The sequence below is a fragment of the Colobus angolensis genome, unplaced genomic scaffold (genome assembly GCF_000951035.1).
Source record: "Colobus angolensis palliatus isolate OR3802 unplaced genomic scaffold, Cang.pa_1.0 Scaffold225, whole genome shotgun sequence".
NCBI classification, from domain to species: domain Eukaryota; kingdom Metazoa; phylum Chordata; class Mammalia; order Primates; family Cercopithecidae; genus Colobus; species Colobus angolensis.
In genome coordinates, this window is record NW_012115433.1 from 4,928,465 (window position 1) to 4,945,404 (window position 16,940).

General features: G+C 34.1%; 1 protein-coding gene and 1 long non-coding RNA gene across 4 annotated transcripts in view; one reads left to right on the forward strand and one right to left on the reverse strand.

Annotated features, from left to right (window-relative positions):
• The window catches only part of CCDC102B (coiled-coil domain containing 102B), a 365,304-nt gene that overhangs the window by 171,781 nt on the left and 176,583 nt on the right, over positions 1–16,940 (forward strand). For all 3 annotated transcript variants that reach the window (XM_011944077.1, XM_011944078.1, XM_011944079.1), the window contains one exon: positions 11,409–11,618. In XM_011944077.1, the coding sequence (XP_011799467.1) occupies positions 11,409–11,618 (210 nt within the window). The remainder of the gene's footprint in view (positions 1–11,408; positions 11,619–16,940) is intronic.
• LOC105513230 overlaps positions 13,976–16,940 on the reverse strand; it is a 7,455-nt gene continuing 4,490 nt past the window's right edge. Inside the window, exon 2 of the long non-coding RNA XR_001001968.1 lies at positions 13,976–14,465. This is a non-coding gene — a long non-coding RNA (uncharacterized LOC105513230). The remainder of the gene's footprint in view (positions 14,466–16,940) is intronic.

Sequence of the window (16,940 nt, forward strand, 5' to 3'; positions counted from 1 at the left end):
CTAACTTTAATAAATGTTAAGATCAGCACTATCTTTTATCTTTTAAGGTTATTGTCTGTTGTAGGTATACTATTTCAACACATGGGGCAGTCATCATGATGCCTGTCTCAAACGTGTTAACGTGCATCTCCCTAGAATAATGGCATTTACCTACATAATCATAATGATCAAACTGAATAAATTAATAAATTATTGATATTATCAATAGCTAATTCATAAATTCTCTTTTTCCTGGAATGTCTTTTATAGGCATTATTGTAAAGCAGCCTCCAGTCTAGTTTTGTTAATGCGTCTGCTGTTATATCTTCCTATTTGCTTTTAGTTTAGAATAGATTCTGTCATTATTTCCCCCGAAAGTGGTGTTTTAAACAATGAGATAGGTTCAGTGGCATAATATGCTATATTCTGTATTGGTCTAATTGATTGTTAATGGTATCCTTTATTCTTCTATGTTCTGTATTTCCTACAAACAAGAATTAGGTCTGGAGCAGGATTTCTCCCCCTTGGCACTATTGACATATTGTGGGGTGCCGCCCTGTGCATTGTAGGATTTTAGCAGTACTCCTGGTTTCTCTACCCGCCAGATGCCAGTAGTACTTCTTCAGATGTGACAACTAAAACCATCTTCAGACTTTGCTAAATGTCTCCTCAGGACAAAATCATCATGGTTGAGAACCACTGATTGACAGACTAGACTCAGGTTAACGGATTTTTAGTAAGGATAATATATAACATCTCCATGGATTTCCTAATGCTTCGTATGAAGAGAAACAATGCCATGTTGTTCAGCTATTACCTATGCTAAATAGAATCCCTTAGTTAAGGTGTGAACTGCCAGCTTTCTCCAATATCATACTCACTCTGAAATTGGAAGTCGTGTGTGGTAGAACACTTTGATTCCTGAATGTATCGTTTTCTCCAGAAACCCTTTATCTAATGATTCTGAAACCCACTGATGATCTTTATGTAAATTTATTATAATTGGTAGTTGCAAAAGTTATTCTATCCGTTTACAGTTTTGAGCTACCATTTTCCTGCCCCTCCCAGTAGTTTTTCTTACTTTCTTTTTTTCTTTGACTCTTTTTCTCTCTTTAACATTATAGAATCATGAATTAATTTTCTTAGGGTGTTATAATGAATATTGTCTAGTATGGTCTGAACACTGTGTCCTTACATGGTCTTTCTTCTGTGCTCACTTGGAGAGAGGGATCTCTGGTGCATCTTCCTTTTCTTATAAGGACATCCGTTCCATTGGATTAAGGCCCCACCCTAATGAATCCTCTTAACCTTTATTACATATTTATCGTATTTATAGGACCTAATTCCAAATGCAATCACACTGAGGATAAGACTTCTAAACAAAAATATTGGGGGGAACACAATTCAGTCCATAACAGTTGGATAGGATTTTCCTCGGATAGCAAGAAAAAGTGATAACAGGTGGGTTCTATGGGGGAAAGTGGAATAATAAAAATTATGAGTTGTGTACTTAATATCTTAGTTGTAGTGTGCCCTCTTTTGTCGATACAGTGAAGGGACACTTTTTTAAAATTCAGGCTTTTGGGTAGGGGGATGAAAAGAAATTTGTCTTATGATTCTTTGATAATTCCCTTAATATCAACTTCTTGCTTTCCTACTGTCCCTTTCCAGGAAGTTTCTAAATGACACCCCTGCTTTCCAAGATACCTCTTGCAATCTAGAGTGCTACCCATGACCTTGAAAAACCTGAAAACAATTACCCCTGGGCTTTCTAATCTCCTTTGTTACATTTCTGATAGTAGCTTGTGTTCTGGCTCCCCAAGTCTGAGACCTGTTCTCAGTTATTTCCCTGCTTAAGGTGATGTGGCTACCTTCACAGGACATCCAGCATAGTGTGTTTTCTCTTCTGCACCATCCCTATCTTACTCTGCTCCCCTGTCGTCTCCAGAGAAAGCTCCGCTGCCCTCAGACATTTTTTGCACCTCTTACATATCAGTCAAGATTCTATAAGTCTAAGCCTCTTTATTATGTTGACAGGTTTGCAACTACCAGTGATTTTATTTTTTTCTCAGTTTTGATCTTTGGAGGTTGGGTTGAGAGATTGAGATTTAGTATGTGTTCATGTTTTAAACTATGCAATTTTCAAAGGATACTATTTTATAGCCATAGTCATCTATTTTTGTATTGATGACAAAAAATTACTTTAAGAAACTAATTTACTTGGATATTACAAAACAGACATCTAAATAAGTCTAGCAAATAAATAAATTTAATGTAATTTAAGACTGAAAGATAAAAACATTGAAATCTTGAGGGATACTGCAAAGCTTAAAAACAGGTATAACATCAATACGTATATAAGGAAATAGCTGTGTCTGGCATTAGACAATGCCTCTCCTGTCTCAATTTTAGGGAGTATAGTTAAGTCAGAACCCAGCTGCTACGTTCTGAAACCAGGAAATGAGATCTTGCTTTCCACAGGCTGCTCCCAGCCTAACACTGACCTCTGTGTTCCTGGGAGGTGTGATGTTCCTCTGGCTACTGATGTTGACTCAAACACCCCTTGAGGGTCTTGCATAACTTTGCTTAGACTGCACTGGGTCTCAGAGGCTTCAAAGCATCCTCCCTTCTTTCCTGCTTCTCCCTCACTCAAAGCCAGATTTGCATCACAAATCATAGTTTGACTATTCGCCACTTCTCTTGTCTTCCTCTCCATTTTTTCTCCTAGGCATTCTCCCTAATAAATTTCTTACACTTCTACAATGAGTTGTAGAATTGCTTCTTGGAGTATCCAGAATAACAAAAATAACAAAGACAAAAAAGCAAATAAGCTAATATTCTACTTTAAAACTTTAAAAAGTGGCAGAAGAAAAGTGTAGAAAGAAGAGAAGAATGACAATACTAGGAATTGATCAAATAATTTTTTAACACTTTAATAGAGATAGCAAAGCCAGAAGTTAATTCTTTGGAAAAAATAACTAATTAATCAAGAAGCTATAATTAGAAGTTACTAGTAGTAAAAAGCAGACATAGTTTTTGATAAGGCAGAGGTTTACAAATATAAGGAAACACCATGAAGAGACACTGCTAATAAAAATGAAACCTTGCATGAAACAAATTATTGACCAGAAAAATATAGCTTACCCAACATGACACTTTAGAAATAGAAAGTCTGAATGGATTATAACAGCAAGTAATTAAATTAAAATATAATAAACGAAAACTCTTCTTGCTATGAAACTCCAGTATCAGAAAAGTTTTTGCACAAGCTGTACTATTTAGGATATATGATTCCAATTTTTAAGGACATCTTCCAGAGAAGAGAAAAGCAGAAAAACTTTCCAACTTTTTCCAATGTGTTAATTTAATTTTACTACTGCATCCAAAGAAAGATAATAGGAGAAAGGAAAATTACAGTTAATTTCACAGATAAATTTAGTAGCAAACACATTCATCAAGTGCAAGTAATATTAATTTAAATTTAGTAATTAAAAATTGCTTTGTCACAGTAGTGGAAGACATATTATAGCATTAGAACATCTATTATGCAAAACATCACATTAAACAGACTAAAAGCAAAAATCAATGGCATGGTTATCGCAAATGTTATTTAAAAAGCATTTGCCTAAACTAAATTTATGCTTATAGGGAAAAACATTTTAACACAGTAGCAATCAAAGTGGACTGTTAAAATCTGATAACAAGTAGCAACATTTTAGAGCAAATGTTTTACTTAATAATGATTGGAAGCCTGCTATCAGTTTAATATTTTACTTCAGGTCCCAGCCACTTCCACAAAAGAAGACAAATAAATACAATGATAAGTGTTGGAAAGATACAAAATTACAATGATCAAAAATGATACAATTATCTATTTACAAAACACAAAATAATCTACAAGATATATTTTCTGAGAGTTTAGAGATATTACTGGATATAAGATCAATTTTGTGTGTATACACCAGCAAAATATGTATATCTAGATATCTGTATCTATATATAATAAACACTAGTATTTGTCCAATGATAGATAAACTGAATAAATAATATCAGCCCAGAATCAAAGTTACGTACTTATGGGCGGTTGATCTATCACCACAGTTGTCATTATAACTCAGTGATGAATAGAGAAGCCAATAAAAACTGCTGATTTTAAAGATGAATAAAAAAAGAATTAGGTTACCCAGTTATAAGAGTAATCCTTTTGTCTAGTTGATCAAATTTTAATGTCAATGCATATGTAGTTCTGGTTTAATTACAAAAAAGCTAATTGTTAGTCTTCATTTTTTTTTTTCAAAGAGTTCATCAATGTATCAGTTTTGGCAAATTCAGCTTCCCCCTAAAAACCCAGATATTAGAACAGCAATATATATAAAACACAAAATGGTTATGCTAAATCATTCTTAGCACAGATATGGAATAAAATATGATGATTTAAAAGGGGTGCTCATTAATACTCTGTCACAATTTTATTCTTTCTTTGTGCATCATTCTCCAGTTCTGATTCATTTTACCATATCTTATCCCACTATTTTCCTCCTTTAAATTATATATAAACTTTTTTCTTCTTTACAACTCAATGCTAATAATTGAAACTAACTTGCTTTTTTTCTGAACCATCAGAGTGTCTACAAATAATGCTTGTTAATTCTTTAGAGAAAACAAATATATGGATTAACACAAAGCATATTCTCGGTTGAGCAGAAAAGCTTGTTTTAGGCAGTATCAGCAGGTTTCATGTTTCTCCGATACTGAGATCAATTGAAATCCTTGAGAATACCTGTTTGGCAACTTTGGTGCCAAGATAATTTGTCTACTTTTAAAATTACTTCTAGGAGAGATTTTGCAAATAGAGCGTTTACCTCCCATGTTTAATTACAATTCCCTTATAATACGTTCATTTTTCTAAGGCAGATCTTGTTAAGTATTGTGTGTTTGCATATTTCTTCCTAATAATAGAGCACGCTTGAGAGTGTAGTTTGTGCCTGGTAAAATTAAGTCCCATTATAGATGCTTTATATAAACCCCTTGCTCCTATTATCACTGGAACAAGATCTACATTTTAACAGCTCTATTGTGTTTCACTTCTCAAATTTGGTAAGTACTCATCCTGTAAAGTTTCCCACTTCCTTGATTTTATAAGAAATCCGTGGGAGCATATCAGCGTTTGGCATGGGAGTGAAAGAAGGGCATCTTTTTCCTGTTTTGGTTTTAAATCAAGGCTTTTCTCTAGTTGGGCTTGAATACTTTCATGAAACATTTCTCATTTTGCAGGGATAACAGTAACATGTTTATTTTTATGTTTAGTTTTCATAGTTTCTAAGTTATGTATAGATGATTATTACTTCTAATTTAGATGGGGAAAGTATTAATTCTATAAGATCATTAAGAACTTTTGAGGCAGTGCATGGTTGTTGTGAAATCCAGGGCCCAAAGCATCCCCTTAAGAGATTTTACTTGTGAGGTTTGTAAGTTTTCTCTACCAGAACATAATCAAAGTATTTACAAATGTATTTTCGCTTGTCATTCTACTATGTACTGACTTATTTAGAAATAGATGCATTAAAAAATGCTTACATTGCTTTTGATTCATGTTTAATCTGAAATAGCATTTTGGCCACTCTCTTCTTTTATATTTAACTTTGGCACACATTTTGTGTCAAACTAGTGAGGCAATTTTTACTTTTAGAAATTCTCCAAGTATTTTAAATAAAAAGAAAGCAACTAAAATATGTATGACATTACATATCACTAAAATCATTTATTGTACAGTTGACTCTTGGTCAGAAAGAGACTGACCTATCCCTAGGCTATGTTTAACTATGGACAGATTGGAAGTAGACTTTCATTTAGGAAGGGGTTCCTCCAATTCTAATGTGTGATTCTCAGACATAGAGGAAGACTGGTAAAGGATACAAGGGGTGATATTGATAATATGGACTCGTTTAAAATGGAGTTGCCAGACTTTTAAATGTGATTCTACAGAAATTGCCTCTCTTGTGAATTAATTTGCCTTAGACCGAGACAGAACAACGAGGAAAAAAAAAAACCTAAAAGATATAAAACCAAAACAAAATCATAAATGAAACCTTTGCTATAATGCAATATAGGATTCAGAATCTGGTAGTTGCTATTGCAAGTAGATATGTGGTCCTGTTTACTGGTGTCTGAGCTCAGAAATAGAACTAGAGAGGATCTTTAGGTGAACCATGGCTTGGACTCCTTGCCCAACTGGAAAATGTCTTCTACTCTTGGAACCCCAGCTCCCTCATGCGTAGCACAGCCAAATGATTTGTGGAATCATTGTAAGAATAGGAAATAATCTATATGACTGTTTACCCGGGATACCGTAGGGCCTCAATAAAGGGTGATAATTTCTTACTGCTAGGAAACAGAAATGCTTTCTGTCATTTCCTTCTTTCCTCCAAAATCACAGTATATATAATGAGGTTTTATGGCTAACTTGTCTGAAATCAAAATTCGGAATATTTGCAAATCGATTACTGGAACATCCACATTGGTGTTAGGTGACTCTTCGCTGGCCTGCCAGGTGGTATATAGTGCATTCTTTTGGGAGTTTTCTCAGTTGATTAGGGCCATTTAAAAAGTGATTGTCATCTTGATAAAAGTTAAGGAAAAAGTTAATACACTATTTTGTATTTGAAGTGGCTGTTGATGTTTTCTTCTTTAGAGAATAAACTTATGACTTTAGACATTTTTGACTTGAATTTGGAAGTTAATAAATATTTTCCCTAAATGATTTCATTTCTCCCTCACAACATTAGGTTGTAGGAAAAAGTTTTCTTATGTTTTAAAGAACAAAAGTTGAGGCAGTCAGTCTGAAAGGAGAATTGGGACTGATCTGTTGGTTATTTTATTAAAAATCATCTCTGCCTCACTGTGTTCACTACTATAAAATGTAAAGCAGCTCTGACAATAGCAGTAAGAGCTCAGAGTCAATGTACTGAGAAATCCTTTTCATGTTAGGTCATGGTAAGTCAAGTAACTGGATTTTCCTAGAGTGCTGTCTTAATTTTGCTTTGTGTCTAATTGTTGTCATTGAAATACAGAAAGGATTTTTCCTGGAGACTATCATTATCTGCTTTCTCTCTCACTTAACAGTTTTTTATGGAGCACACATGCAGTGTGTGTCTGGTGCTGGGTTTATGAGCAAAATGACATAGTCCTGGTTTCATAAAGCTTGCATTCCAGTTGTTGTTAATGATTACAATTTTAGGTATATTTTCAACAATATCAAGCGATGACAGTTGAACAATGAGTAAATAGCTATGTTTAGAAAATGATCCAACATTTTATCCTTAGGAATAATCACAATACTACAGTTTTTACAAGCAACTCAAGTGATTGTGATATTCATACTTATTTTTCAGAACCAGTCCGTGTTTGCCCAATTTCCTTTTATACCGTGTCCTCCCCAAATCCTAGCTTTCCATAACTGGACAGACTCCTCTTGGTCTTGCAGTGTTCAAACATATTTCCTGCTTCCTGTGCTTGGTATACTCTGGGCTTGGCTGTGCTTTTCTGCCTTGTTAAACTTCAAGTTGCAGCTTAAATATCATTTCCTCGAACAACCTTCTCCTTCTACCTGATTTATTGCAAGCCGTTCTGTGATACTCAATTTTTTTCCTTTGTAAAAAGATGCCCAATTTTACTCATATTCTAGTAAACTCATATTCTAGTTGTATTTTTAATGTCATATATTCAGTTCCTCTTTGCTTTTTTTTTTTTTTTTTTTGGCGGAGTCTCGCTCCGTCCCCCAGACCGGAGTGCAGTGGCCGGATCTCAGCTCATTGCAAGCTCCGCCTCCCTGGCTTGCGCCATTCTCCTGCCTCAGCCTCCCGAGTAGCTGGGACTACAGGCGCCCGCTACCGCGCCCGGCTAGTTTTTTGTATTTTTAGTAGAGACGGGGTTTCACCATGTTAGCCAGGATGGTCTCGATCTCCTGACCTCGTGATCCGCCCGTCGTGGCCTTCCCAAAGTGCTGGGATTACAGGCTTGAGCCACCGCGCCCGGCCCCTCTTTGTTTCTTGATACATAAATATGCTCAATAAATATTCATTCAGTAAATATAGTGTTGGATATTTATGTACTTTTTCTCAGTGTTTAATAAGAAATTGATGTCATTAAGTGAACAAATATTTTAGTACTTACTCTACAAAGAATGTACTTTTACGTTAAAATTTTCAGAAAACATGTTTCAGTCATTTCTGCGTTATCTGAAATTCATTTAACGCTAGAACACACTAATGGTTAAAATTCACAGTTGAGTTGGAATTAAAATATTTTAGGAGTTTCTCTTCATCATCAGAAGCAAAGCAATGGAATTCTATTTCCATTTGATAAAATTATTGTAATTTTTTATGATAAACTCTGAGAGCTTAAAATATTATTTGATCTTTTATTTATCATTTTAAGGTACATGCAATTAAATGCTTTTTAAATTAGTGGATTGTCATATGATTCTTGAAAAAGAATGATGTGATAAGAAACAGTTTTACAAAATAAAAACTAAAACTGCTAATAATTTTTATAAGATTTTTACTTTTTAATATGTTATACACATATATTTATCAAATAATTTGTATGTTTTGATAAATCTGTAAATAGTAAAACATCAGAAGGCATTATTTAAGCTTTGTTGTTGCTACTGCTAAAATCATTACTTTAAAAAAAATCTTAAGAGTTAAAATTTGTTCATTCAGACCATGTATTACTTATTTAAAACCTTGGTTCTACTTGTTATCTGTTATTTAATGTTAAATCAATTGATTTAATTTTAACATTTAAAAGAATCCTACAAGTTTACAAAGACTTGACACAGCATATCTGTCCTTGCCCAAAAATGCATTTGCTCTCCTTATATTAATTTTTCATCACTAAGTTGCTGCCTTTTTGTGGCAACTTTATTATTTTTATTCTGACAAGTGAGGCAACAATAGAAACTTTAAGTATTAATCTTAACAATGAAAGTAATGTAATGTACTAAATTAAATTGTGATATAATATTTTCACCTCATATTCCCAAACAAGCATCCCAAATGTCAAACTACATCATCTAAAATTTGACCCTTAGTTTTTTATACATAATAGGTAAATGTGCCAAGAATGTAATTTTGGTTTCCTACATTTCAGAAGCCAGAGCATCTCTTAGATTTGGGAACAGAACATTTTCTACAATAATGGTGCAATTATATATATATGAAAAAGCAGTTTTTGGGCTTTTATATCATAATTTATTATGATATTATAAAGGATATTATTGAAATGTAACATTTTTCTAAATGTTGACTAAGTTGATGGGTTTTTAGAATTTAACATGTCATAGCAACAGATTTTATAACAGTATGATAATTATAAAGTATGCTGCAATCAAGCCATTATAATTAACAATGTAAAAACAAGTAATTTAGAATGTTTATCCTTTTGAGATATTTTTAAAATGCCTCATACTTTAATCATCCTAAATAGTTTGCAAGGAATTTTGAGTAGTTGACCCTCTTCTGTCCACACAATACCATAAATATGGTATTTGTGGTATTGCATTTATGGTATTATATGTATGGTACCATACTAATTTTACTAGTGAGAAAACTTAATAAGACAATAAATGTCTTGTCCAGAATTAGACAATGAGTAAGTGGTGGAACCAGGATGAGATTCTAACAGATTTTCTACTGTAAAGAGTTACTCTGCTGTATAGATTTATGCAATAAATTAAATTGATGTCCATATGCCCAAATCTATGAGAGAAATATACATTTTTTAAAAAAATTTATATTACCACAGTGTTTCTCCTTTAAGTATTACATTGCTAGACAAAGTGCTTTCTAATTACTTTGATTAATTTCACTTCTCACAAACCTCATCAGATTAGATAAATTGTCCACATTGGGGTAGATGAAGTTACCTGACTAAGCTTATCCAGAGGATAAATCGTGAAGTCAGATTAGAATGCATAGCTCAGGACTATAATTTCCAGCAAAAAAAGCTACTATTCACTTCTACTTACAATGTCCACAAAAAAAAATTATAGCAGATAAATATAATTGCACCTCATCATAATGAGCACTTAGGTGTAATAAAACTGCAGAAAATAAATACATTTGATATTGCCTCTTTAAAACATAAAAACACTAAAATAATAAAAACCAAAGGAGATATTAAAATTATCTTAAATCAGACTTTCTAAAGTAGGCTTCTGGTCATTGATGGTTATAAAAATCTCCTCATGTTGATATACCATGCAGCCTTGGTTGAGAACCATGGGAAGAGGGCAGAGGTAGACAAAACTTTAGTGTAAAGGACCACAAAATAACTATTTAGGGCTTTACTACCTATATGGTCTCTCTCTCAACAGTTTAACTTAGCCTTTGTGTATGAAGGCAGTCATAGGCAAAGTGTGAAGCATGGCTGTGTCCCAATATGATTTTATTTGTTTGTGGTATTGTTTCAATTTTATATAATTTTACATTGAAAATATTTTAATGTAAAATTTTAAAATACAAAATTATAAAGCATCTATATGTATTTCAATATAAAATTAAATTACTTTTCTTTCTTTGTTTTTCTTTTTTTTTTTGAGACGGAGTCTTTCTCTGTCGCCCAGGCTGGGCGCGATCTCAGCTCACTGCAAGCTCCACCTCCCAGGTTCCCGCCATTCTCCTGCCTCAGCCTCCCGAGTAGCTGGGACTACAGGCACCCACCACCACGCCAGGCTAATTTTTTGTATTTTTAGTAGAGACGAAGTTTCGCTGTGTTAGCCAGGATGGTCTTGATCTCCTGACCTCGTGATCCGCCCGCCTCGGCCTCCCAAAGTGCTGGGATCACAGGCGTGAGACACCGCGCCTGGTCAAAATGAAATTACCTTTTGCATTACCTTTTGGCAACTGCGAATGTTGCATAGATGGATGGATGGATGGATCGATGGATGGATGGATGGATGGATGGATGGATAGATAGATAGGTAGATAGATAGATAGATCCATATAGCATCTATCTATTCCCTAGATAAATGAGTGAATGAATAAGTGAAATATATCCAATCAAAATTGCTCACAAAATGGTTTTGTGTCTTCTCCACTGAGAATGTTCATCAGTTGAGAGTGGAGATTAATGTGTTCCCAAGAGCAGCAGTTTTTCACTTGACACACGTATTTGAAAAATATGGTCCATATGGCTGTAGAGATAGTTACATGAACCAAGAAGAAAAGTCTGTTTATCTACGGTTTGGCCTGATCTTCAGACTTTTGTATTTTTCTCATGTTTTCAAACAAATAGAATTTTCTTTTTAAAATTATATCAATGGACATATCCACGAACCTTTCTTAATGGGAGTCTGTTTGTCGGTGGCGTTACCTTTTGGCAATTGCAAATGCTGCATGCTGCTTTTTTGTGTTTTCTGTGTGTAGCTGGAGAGATTGCAAGCTGAAAACACCTCGGAGTGGGACAAGAGGGAAATACTTGAAACAGAAAAGCAGGGACTGGAGAGAGAAAATAGAAGGCTGAAGATCAAGGTGAAAGAAATGGAAGAGCTCTTGGATAAGAAAATTAGATTAAGTGCAAATTCTCAAAGTCCTGATTTCAAGATGTCACAAATTGACCTGCAAGAAAAAAACCAGGTATGGGTGCTGCTTGGAGCAAATTCTCACTGTCTAATCTCACCCTGATGCCTATGCAGAGTCTGTCTTCACTCGTACACGCCTCCACATTTTGCTATTTCCTTTTATGCTAGCTAATACCTGATATCCCTTGCTCTTTTGCCCACTAGGATGTAAAATAATGTTGTTCATGCATCTGAAACAAAGTGTGTCAAATGTTAAAATATGACAAATCTTCAGACACTTTCGAGATTTCCAAAAGGAAGAAGAAAAATGAAGTAAGAAATAGACCTTTCTGGATTTTTGTTTCTTATTAAAGCTTTGTCTCAGTATTTTCTAAGCTGTTGATCTTATTTCCAGTAAAGATTTTTTCATTAATTCAAGAAACTGTACAATAAGCACTTGCTGGCAGCTATGGTAAGTTCTGCATAAACATTTAAATTTAGCTGAAACTCACTGTTTTCTGGTTCTTTTTTTGTCAGTTTCAGAACGATTATTTTTGAGCTAATTAAATGCATAATTTTTCAAATAATTTTTCCAGCCTATGGTATAAATCATAAAACCAGAATAACATTCCTAATTTGAATTTGAGAAATTAAATTTTGGATGTGTTTTATCCCCAAGCCAATAGATATAGGTTGTGCTATAGGCAGACATTTTTTTGACAGTTTACAGATTTTTAAATGTGTTTTTAATGACAGTCTTATAGTTTTAATGTGGGTTTGTGTCAATATGCTGCAAATTTTATTTACCCTTGTTTCTATTTTTCAATTACATATAGCATCTTCATGCACAATTCTATTTCTCACTCAATTCCTGTAACAGTTTTAAAGGGTGAATTTGATAAGTTCATGGTTTTGAGATATATGAGTCATTCATACTCATATAAGCTCTAAAAGCTACATGGCCAGAAAAATTGAATTCCGTATTGTTTCATCATTCTTTCATGAATCTAGGGATTTATTGCAAACGCAAGATTAAATTGTATTAGTGTTTCATGACCTAGCAATGCGAATATCTAAAGTTAAATGTTATAGTCCGTGACCATAATTTTCTATTGTACTGATTCATAAACTATCTATAATAATGTATTTGATTCTGACATATGTACAGTGATAAATCTGTAGACATCTTTTTTGGACATCTGTACTCTAAAAAGTGCAGAATCATCTCAATTATGGACTGTGGATTGATTACAGAAATACATTTTATTTGATTTATTTAAACAAGACAAACATTTATTTGTATTATTCTCTGTGTCAGTCACTGTTCTATATGCAGATAATGAGAATATTGATTAATGAATCATTATCCCCACCCAGCATGGGCTTAGAGTCTATACAGGGAGTCATACACACAAATTTTTATAAATAAAACATTATAATGACTGCTAAGAATGAAGTGGCAGGGGACACAGATTAAGAAGCAATTGATTATATATTTAATTTTGGCATCTTTCTAGTTGTACCAAAATGTCATAATATAAAGTGTGTCTTTCAGGAAAAATTGAGGCCTATTTGGAGCTGGCATTGTCGTAAGCTGTCATCAGGGCACACCAATTCCAGACCTGGTCTCTTTGACAACAGTGTAGTTATTTGGGCTAGGACTAAGCAGAACTTGGAAACTGGGAGGATCCTCGAAGGTCTAAGTCAGTGGGTATGCTGATCACTTAGAAGACTGTAGGATTTTTTAAGTGTAGATCATTTTGATGTTAGGGGTGGCATTGGTGATTTTTACCCTCTTCGTTATGAATTCAGACTATCTGCTGGAACTAAAATCATCACTTATTTTGGAACAGTAGCATGCCAAAATTCTTAGTGTAACAGGAACTTCCTCAGAAGCTCAAAATGTCAAGATTATGATGTCCTCAAATGTCAGATGAATCAGAGCTGTGTACAGAATATGCCAAGGTTCAGGGAATAATGTAGATTTTATCATAACACAAAACCATACTGTAGTTTTAACACTATTTCAATAAGAATTAATTTATATGTATGTAAGTACCATGGATGAATATCATGGCGCTATGTGCATGTGTGTGTGTGTGTATATATATATACCATGTATGAGTACTATGTCTATATATGTATAGAAGTTCCATACATGAGTGAGGCAGTGAAAGAAGGTGCTAGCATGTAAAGGACACTAGTGCAAACACTGCATGAATCTTAGTCTCTAAAAGAAATATCAGATCTCTTACTACATGACATTTGCATTTAAATCACATTTACCAAAGGTTTGTGGCAGACATAAAGCTACCTGCTACTCATTAAGAACCCCACATAAATTTTACAAAAAATGTTGGGTTTTAATATTCTTATTGTTCAATAAAATTTTTGTAAGTCCCTGTTAATTGAAAAAGGTATGACTTTTCACAGGGCTTTATATTTGATTTTTTTTGTTTCAGTGGTATAGGGAATACATTTTTAAAGAAAATGCCTTCCAGTTTTAAATTGCACTATTAATTCGAAGAAAAATAGTTTTCTTTACATGAGTAATCTTATCACATAAATCTCCATTGAGTCGTTGCTTTTATATACTATGTTTAAGGATATGTGTACATCATCCTTTTACAACTTAAAAAATGCGATAATACACTTGAACTTTTAATGGATAGACTGGAAAATTACCACTCTGGTAGTAACTATTTTTAAAGCATAAACCAATGTAGTAGACTTTTCTAGAACAACCATTGCATGAAGATCTTTCGATGTGCTGATGCTCTTGGAAATAGTGGCACTGTTCCATGGTCCCTGGCATCAGCATAATTGACAAAACGACACCAGACAACAGAACTTCGGTGGCAGTATCGAGTGCTCTTCTCGGCATGAAGTCTGCATTATAAATGATGGCAAAGATGTTTAAGACCTAGATTTGTAAAAACATAAGTAAATCCAAGAGTATGCTTTAAGGAAGAGAAATGCAGCTACATTTGAAAGTCTGATTTCACAGACAATAGTAAATTATGTTAGTGATGTTTGATCATTAGAATGTACATTTCCATCCAACATTAAAAAAATCCACCTGTCCTTATTGGACTAACTGATATGACTTAAAGTTGTTTTAAAAAACATCTTCAATACACTCAGAAAATGTGTATTCAATAATTTGAGCTATTTGTCAGAAATTTTTCTTAGTTTTCTTTCACAAGATCAAGGTAGCTAAAACATTTAAGTATATTAAAAATTATAGTAGCATCAAAAGTGGGGTGTGCATGTCACACTGTGTTCAAAAAGCTCTTGCTTTTTGAATCTCCATGTTTATAATATATATTAGTACAATAGCATATCTATAGAACATAAATAAGTTAACAGATATAAAGGGTGAAAGTTGGTAAGCTCATAACGTCATATGAACATAAAAAGAACATGTATCAACTATTGTATTTATCTCATTAGTTAATGAAGAAACCAGTAAGTTATTACAGCCAGTTCAAAAGAGAATCTAAGTGTCATACAACTAGGCACCCAATAATGCCAAAATGAATGTGCTTAATGGATGCAAGACCGGCTCTTCCATCGTGGGTGGGGAAGTAAATTGCAGTGTCACAAAATAACGTTGTCCTACACGTTTATGGACAAGAATCAGTTGCATGGCCATGGATCATCTATAAATTACAGGGTTTTGTGTAAAATATCTTAATGATATCAACGTTGCAGGACATTATAGAATCAGAAAACCTTACCTGAGGAATGTGTTAGACACAACTTCCAGGAATCTTTGTGGATCATTGCAAAGACTTTCGCAATTTTCTCTGGCAATATAAGTTACTTGATGTGCGTGTGTAATAAGTCTATATATGAGTACATCAGCAAACACATGGGGAGTGTTATTTTAGACTAGGAATGAACAAACTTTTTTTGTAAAAATCAAGATGGTAAATATATTATTTAAGTAAGCCACATAAGTCTCTGTGGCATATCCTTTTGAAAAATTATAAGCCTTCAAAACCATAGAGAATATTTCATGGGTGGCACACAAACAGGTCTGGAGCCAGATTTGGTTCATAGGTCATGGCTTGTTGCCTCCTGCTATAGCCCAGGGGCCTCTGGCTTACAGAAGGGGCCAAGAAGGCAAATGTGACAGAGTTAGGTTCCAGGTGAGAAAACAAAACAGTACCTCTCCCTAGCTGGAAGGCATTCATATTCAAAGTACTAGAAATATTGTTCTGGCCACACAAAACCCTCTGGGGCAAATTTTCCACTTGGGTTAGTAACCTGGTCTAGACAGTCTACATTGAGCCATGGCAATCATTTTAGAACTGTCAGTTGAGGATCGCTGCCTCTATTTCTCAGCAAGATTTCAGTGGAACCAATTTTGTCTTACTGATTTCAGGAAATGCATTGCCACCTCCTGTGCATACAGCAGGTGTACAACAAAGACTTGCTGAATGAAAATAAGTTGATGAACCATGACACATACATTTTTAACATGAAATATGTAGATGCTGATGCTATACTTATGCTGAGTATTTCAGCATAGTTTGAGAACATAACTGGTAAGTCTTCAGAATGTAGCTGATCAGAAGACATTTCTCCAAATGACTTATTTGTAATTTGGAAAAAAAGTCTGAACGTTTCCCAACATTGCTATTCAAAAACTAGAGAAATTATGGTTTGAAAATACAGACAGTTAAGAAATTAACATCAGAAATTTTTTTGGAAGCCAACCTGCTAGTCATTGAGTTTAACTGATATTAATATTTATGCTTAACTTTAATGGAGACACATACATATTAAAATAACAATTTAAAAGCTATTAAATAAAAACAGAAATGACATTAAAAGCATGAATTTATAGAAATTAAAAACAAACATTCTGGTGTTATGTAATAGTCCTATTTGGGAATTATGTATTATGTCATCATCTATTTAGAAAAACCAAAAAAAAAAAAAACCTTTAGATTTTATTAAAGTTAAAAAACTGTATACGATGCTGCCATGGTATATATCTAAGGATAAGTTTCTAAAACTAGCCACAATATTTTATTATTATACTATATGAAAGATGGCTGGGCACCGTGGCTCACATCTGTAATGCCAGCACTTTGGTAGGCCAAAGTGGGAGGATCACGTGAGTTCAGGAGTTTGAGACCAGCTTGATCAACATGGTGAAACCCTGCCTCTACTAAAAATACAAAAATTCATTGGGCTTCTTGGTGGCGCAAGCCTGCAATCTCAACTACTTGGGAGGCTGAGGCAGGAGAATGGCTTGAGCCCAGGAGGCAGCAGTTGCAGTGAGCCGAGATGGCACCACTGCATTCCAGCCTGGGTTACAGAGACTCTGTCTCAATAGAAAGAAATAAAGAGAAAGAAAGAAGGAAGGAAGGAAGGAAGGAAGGAA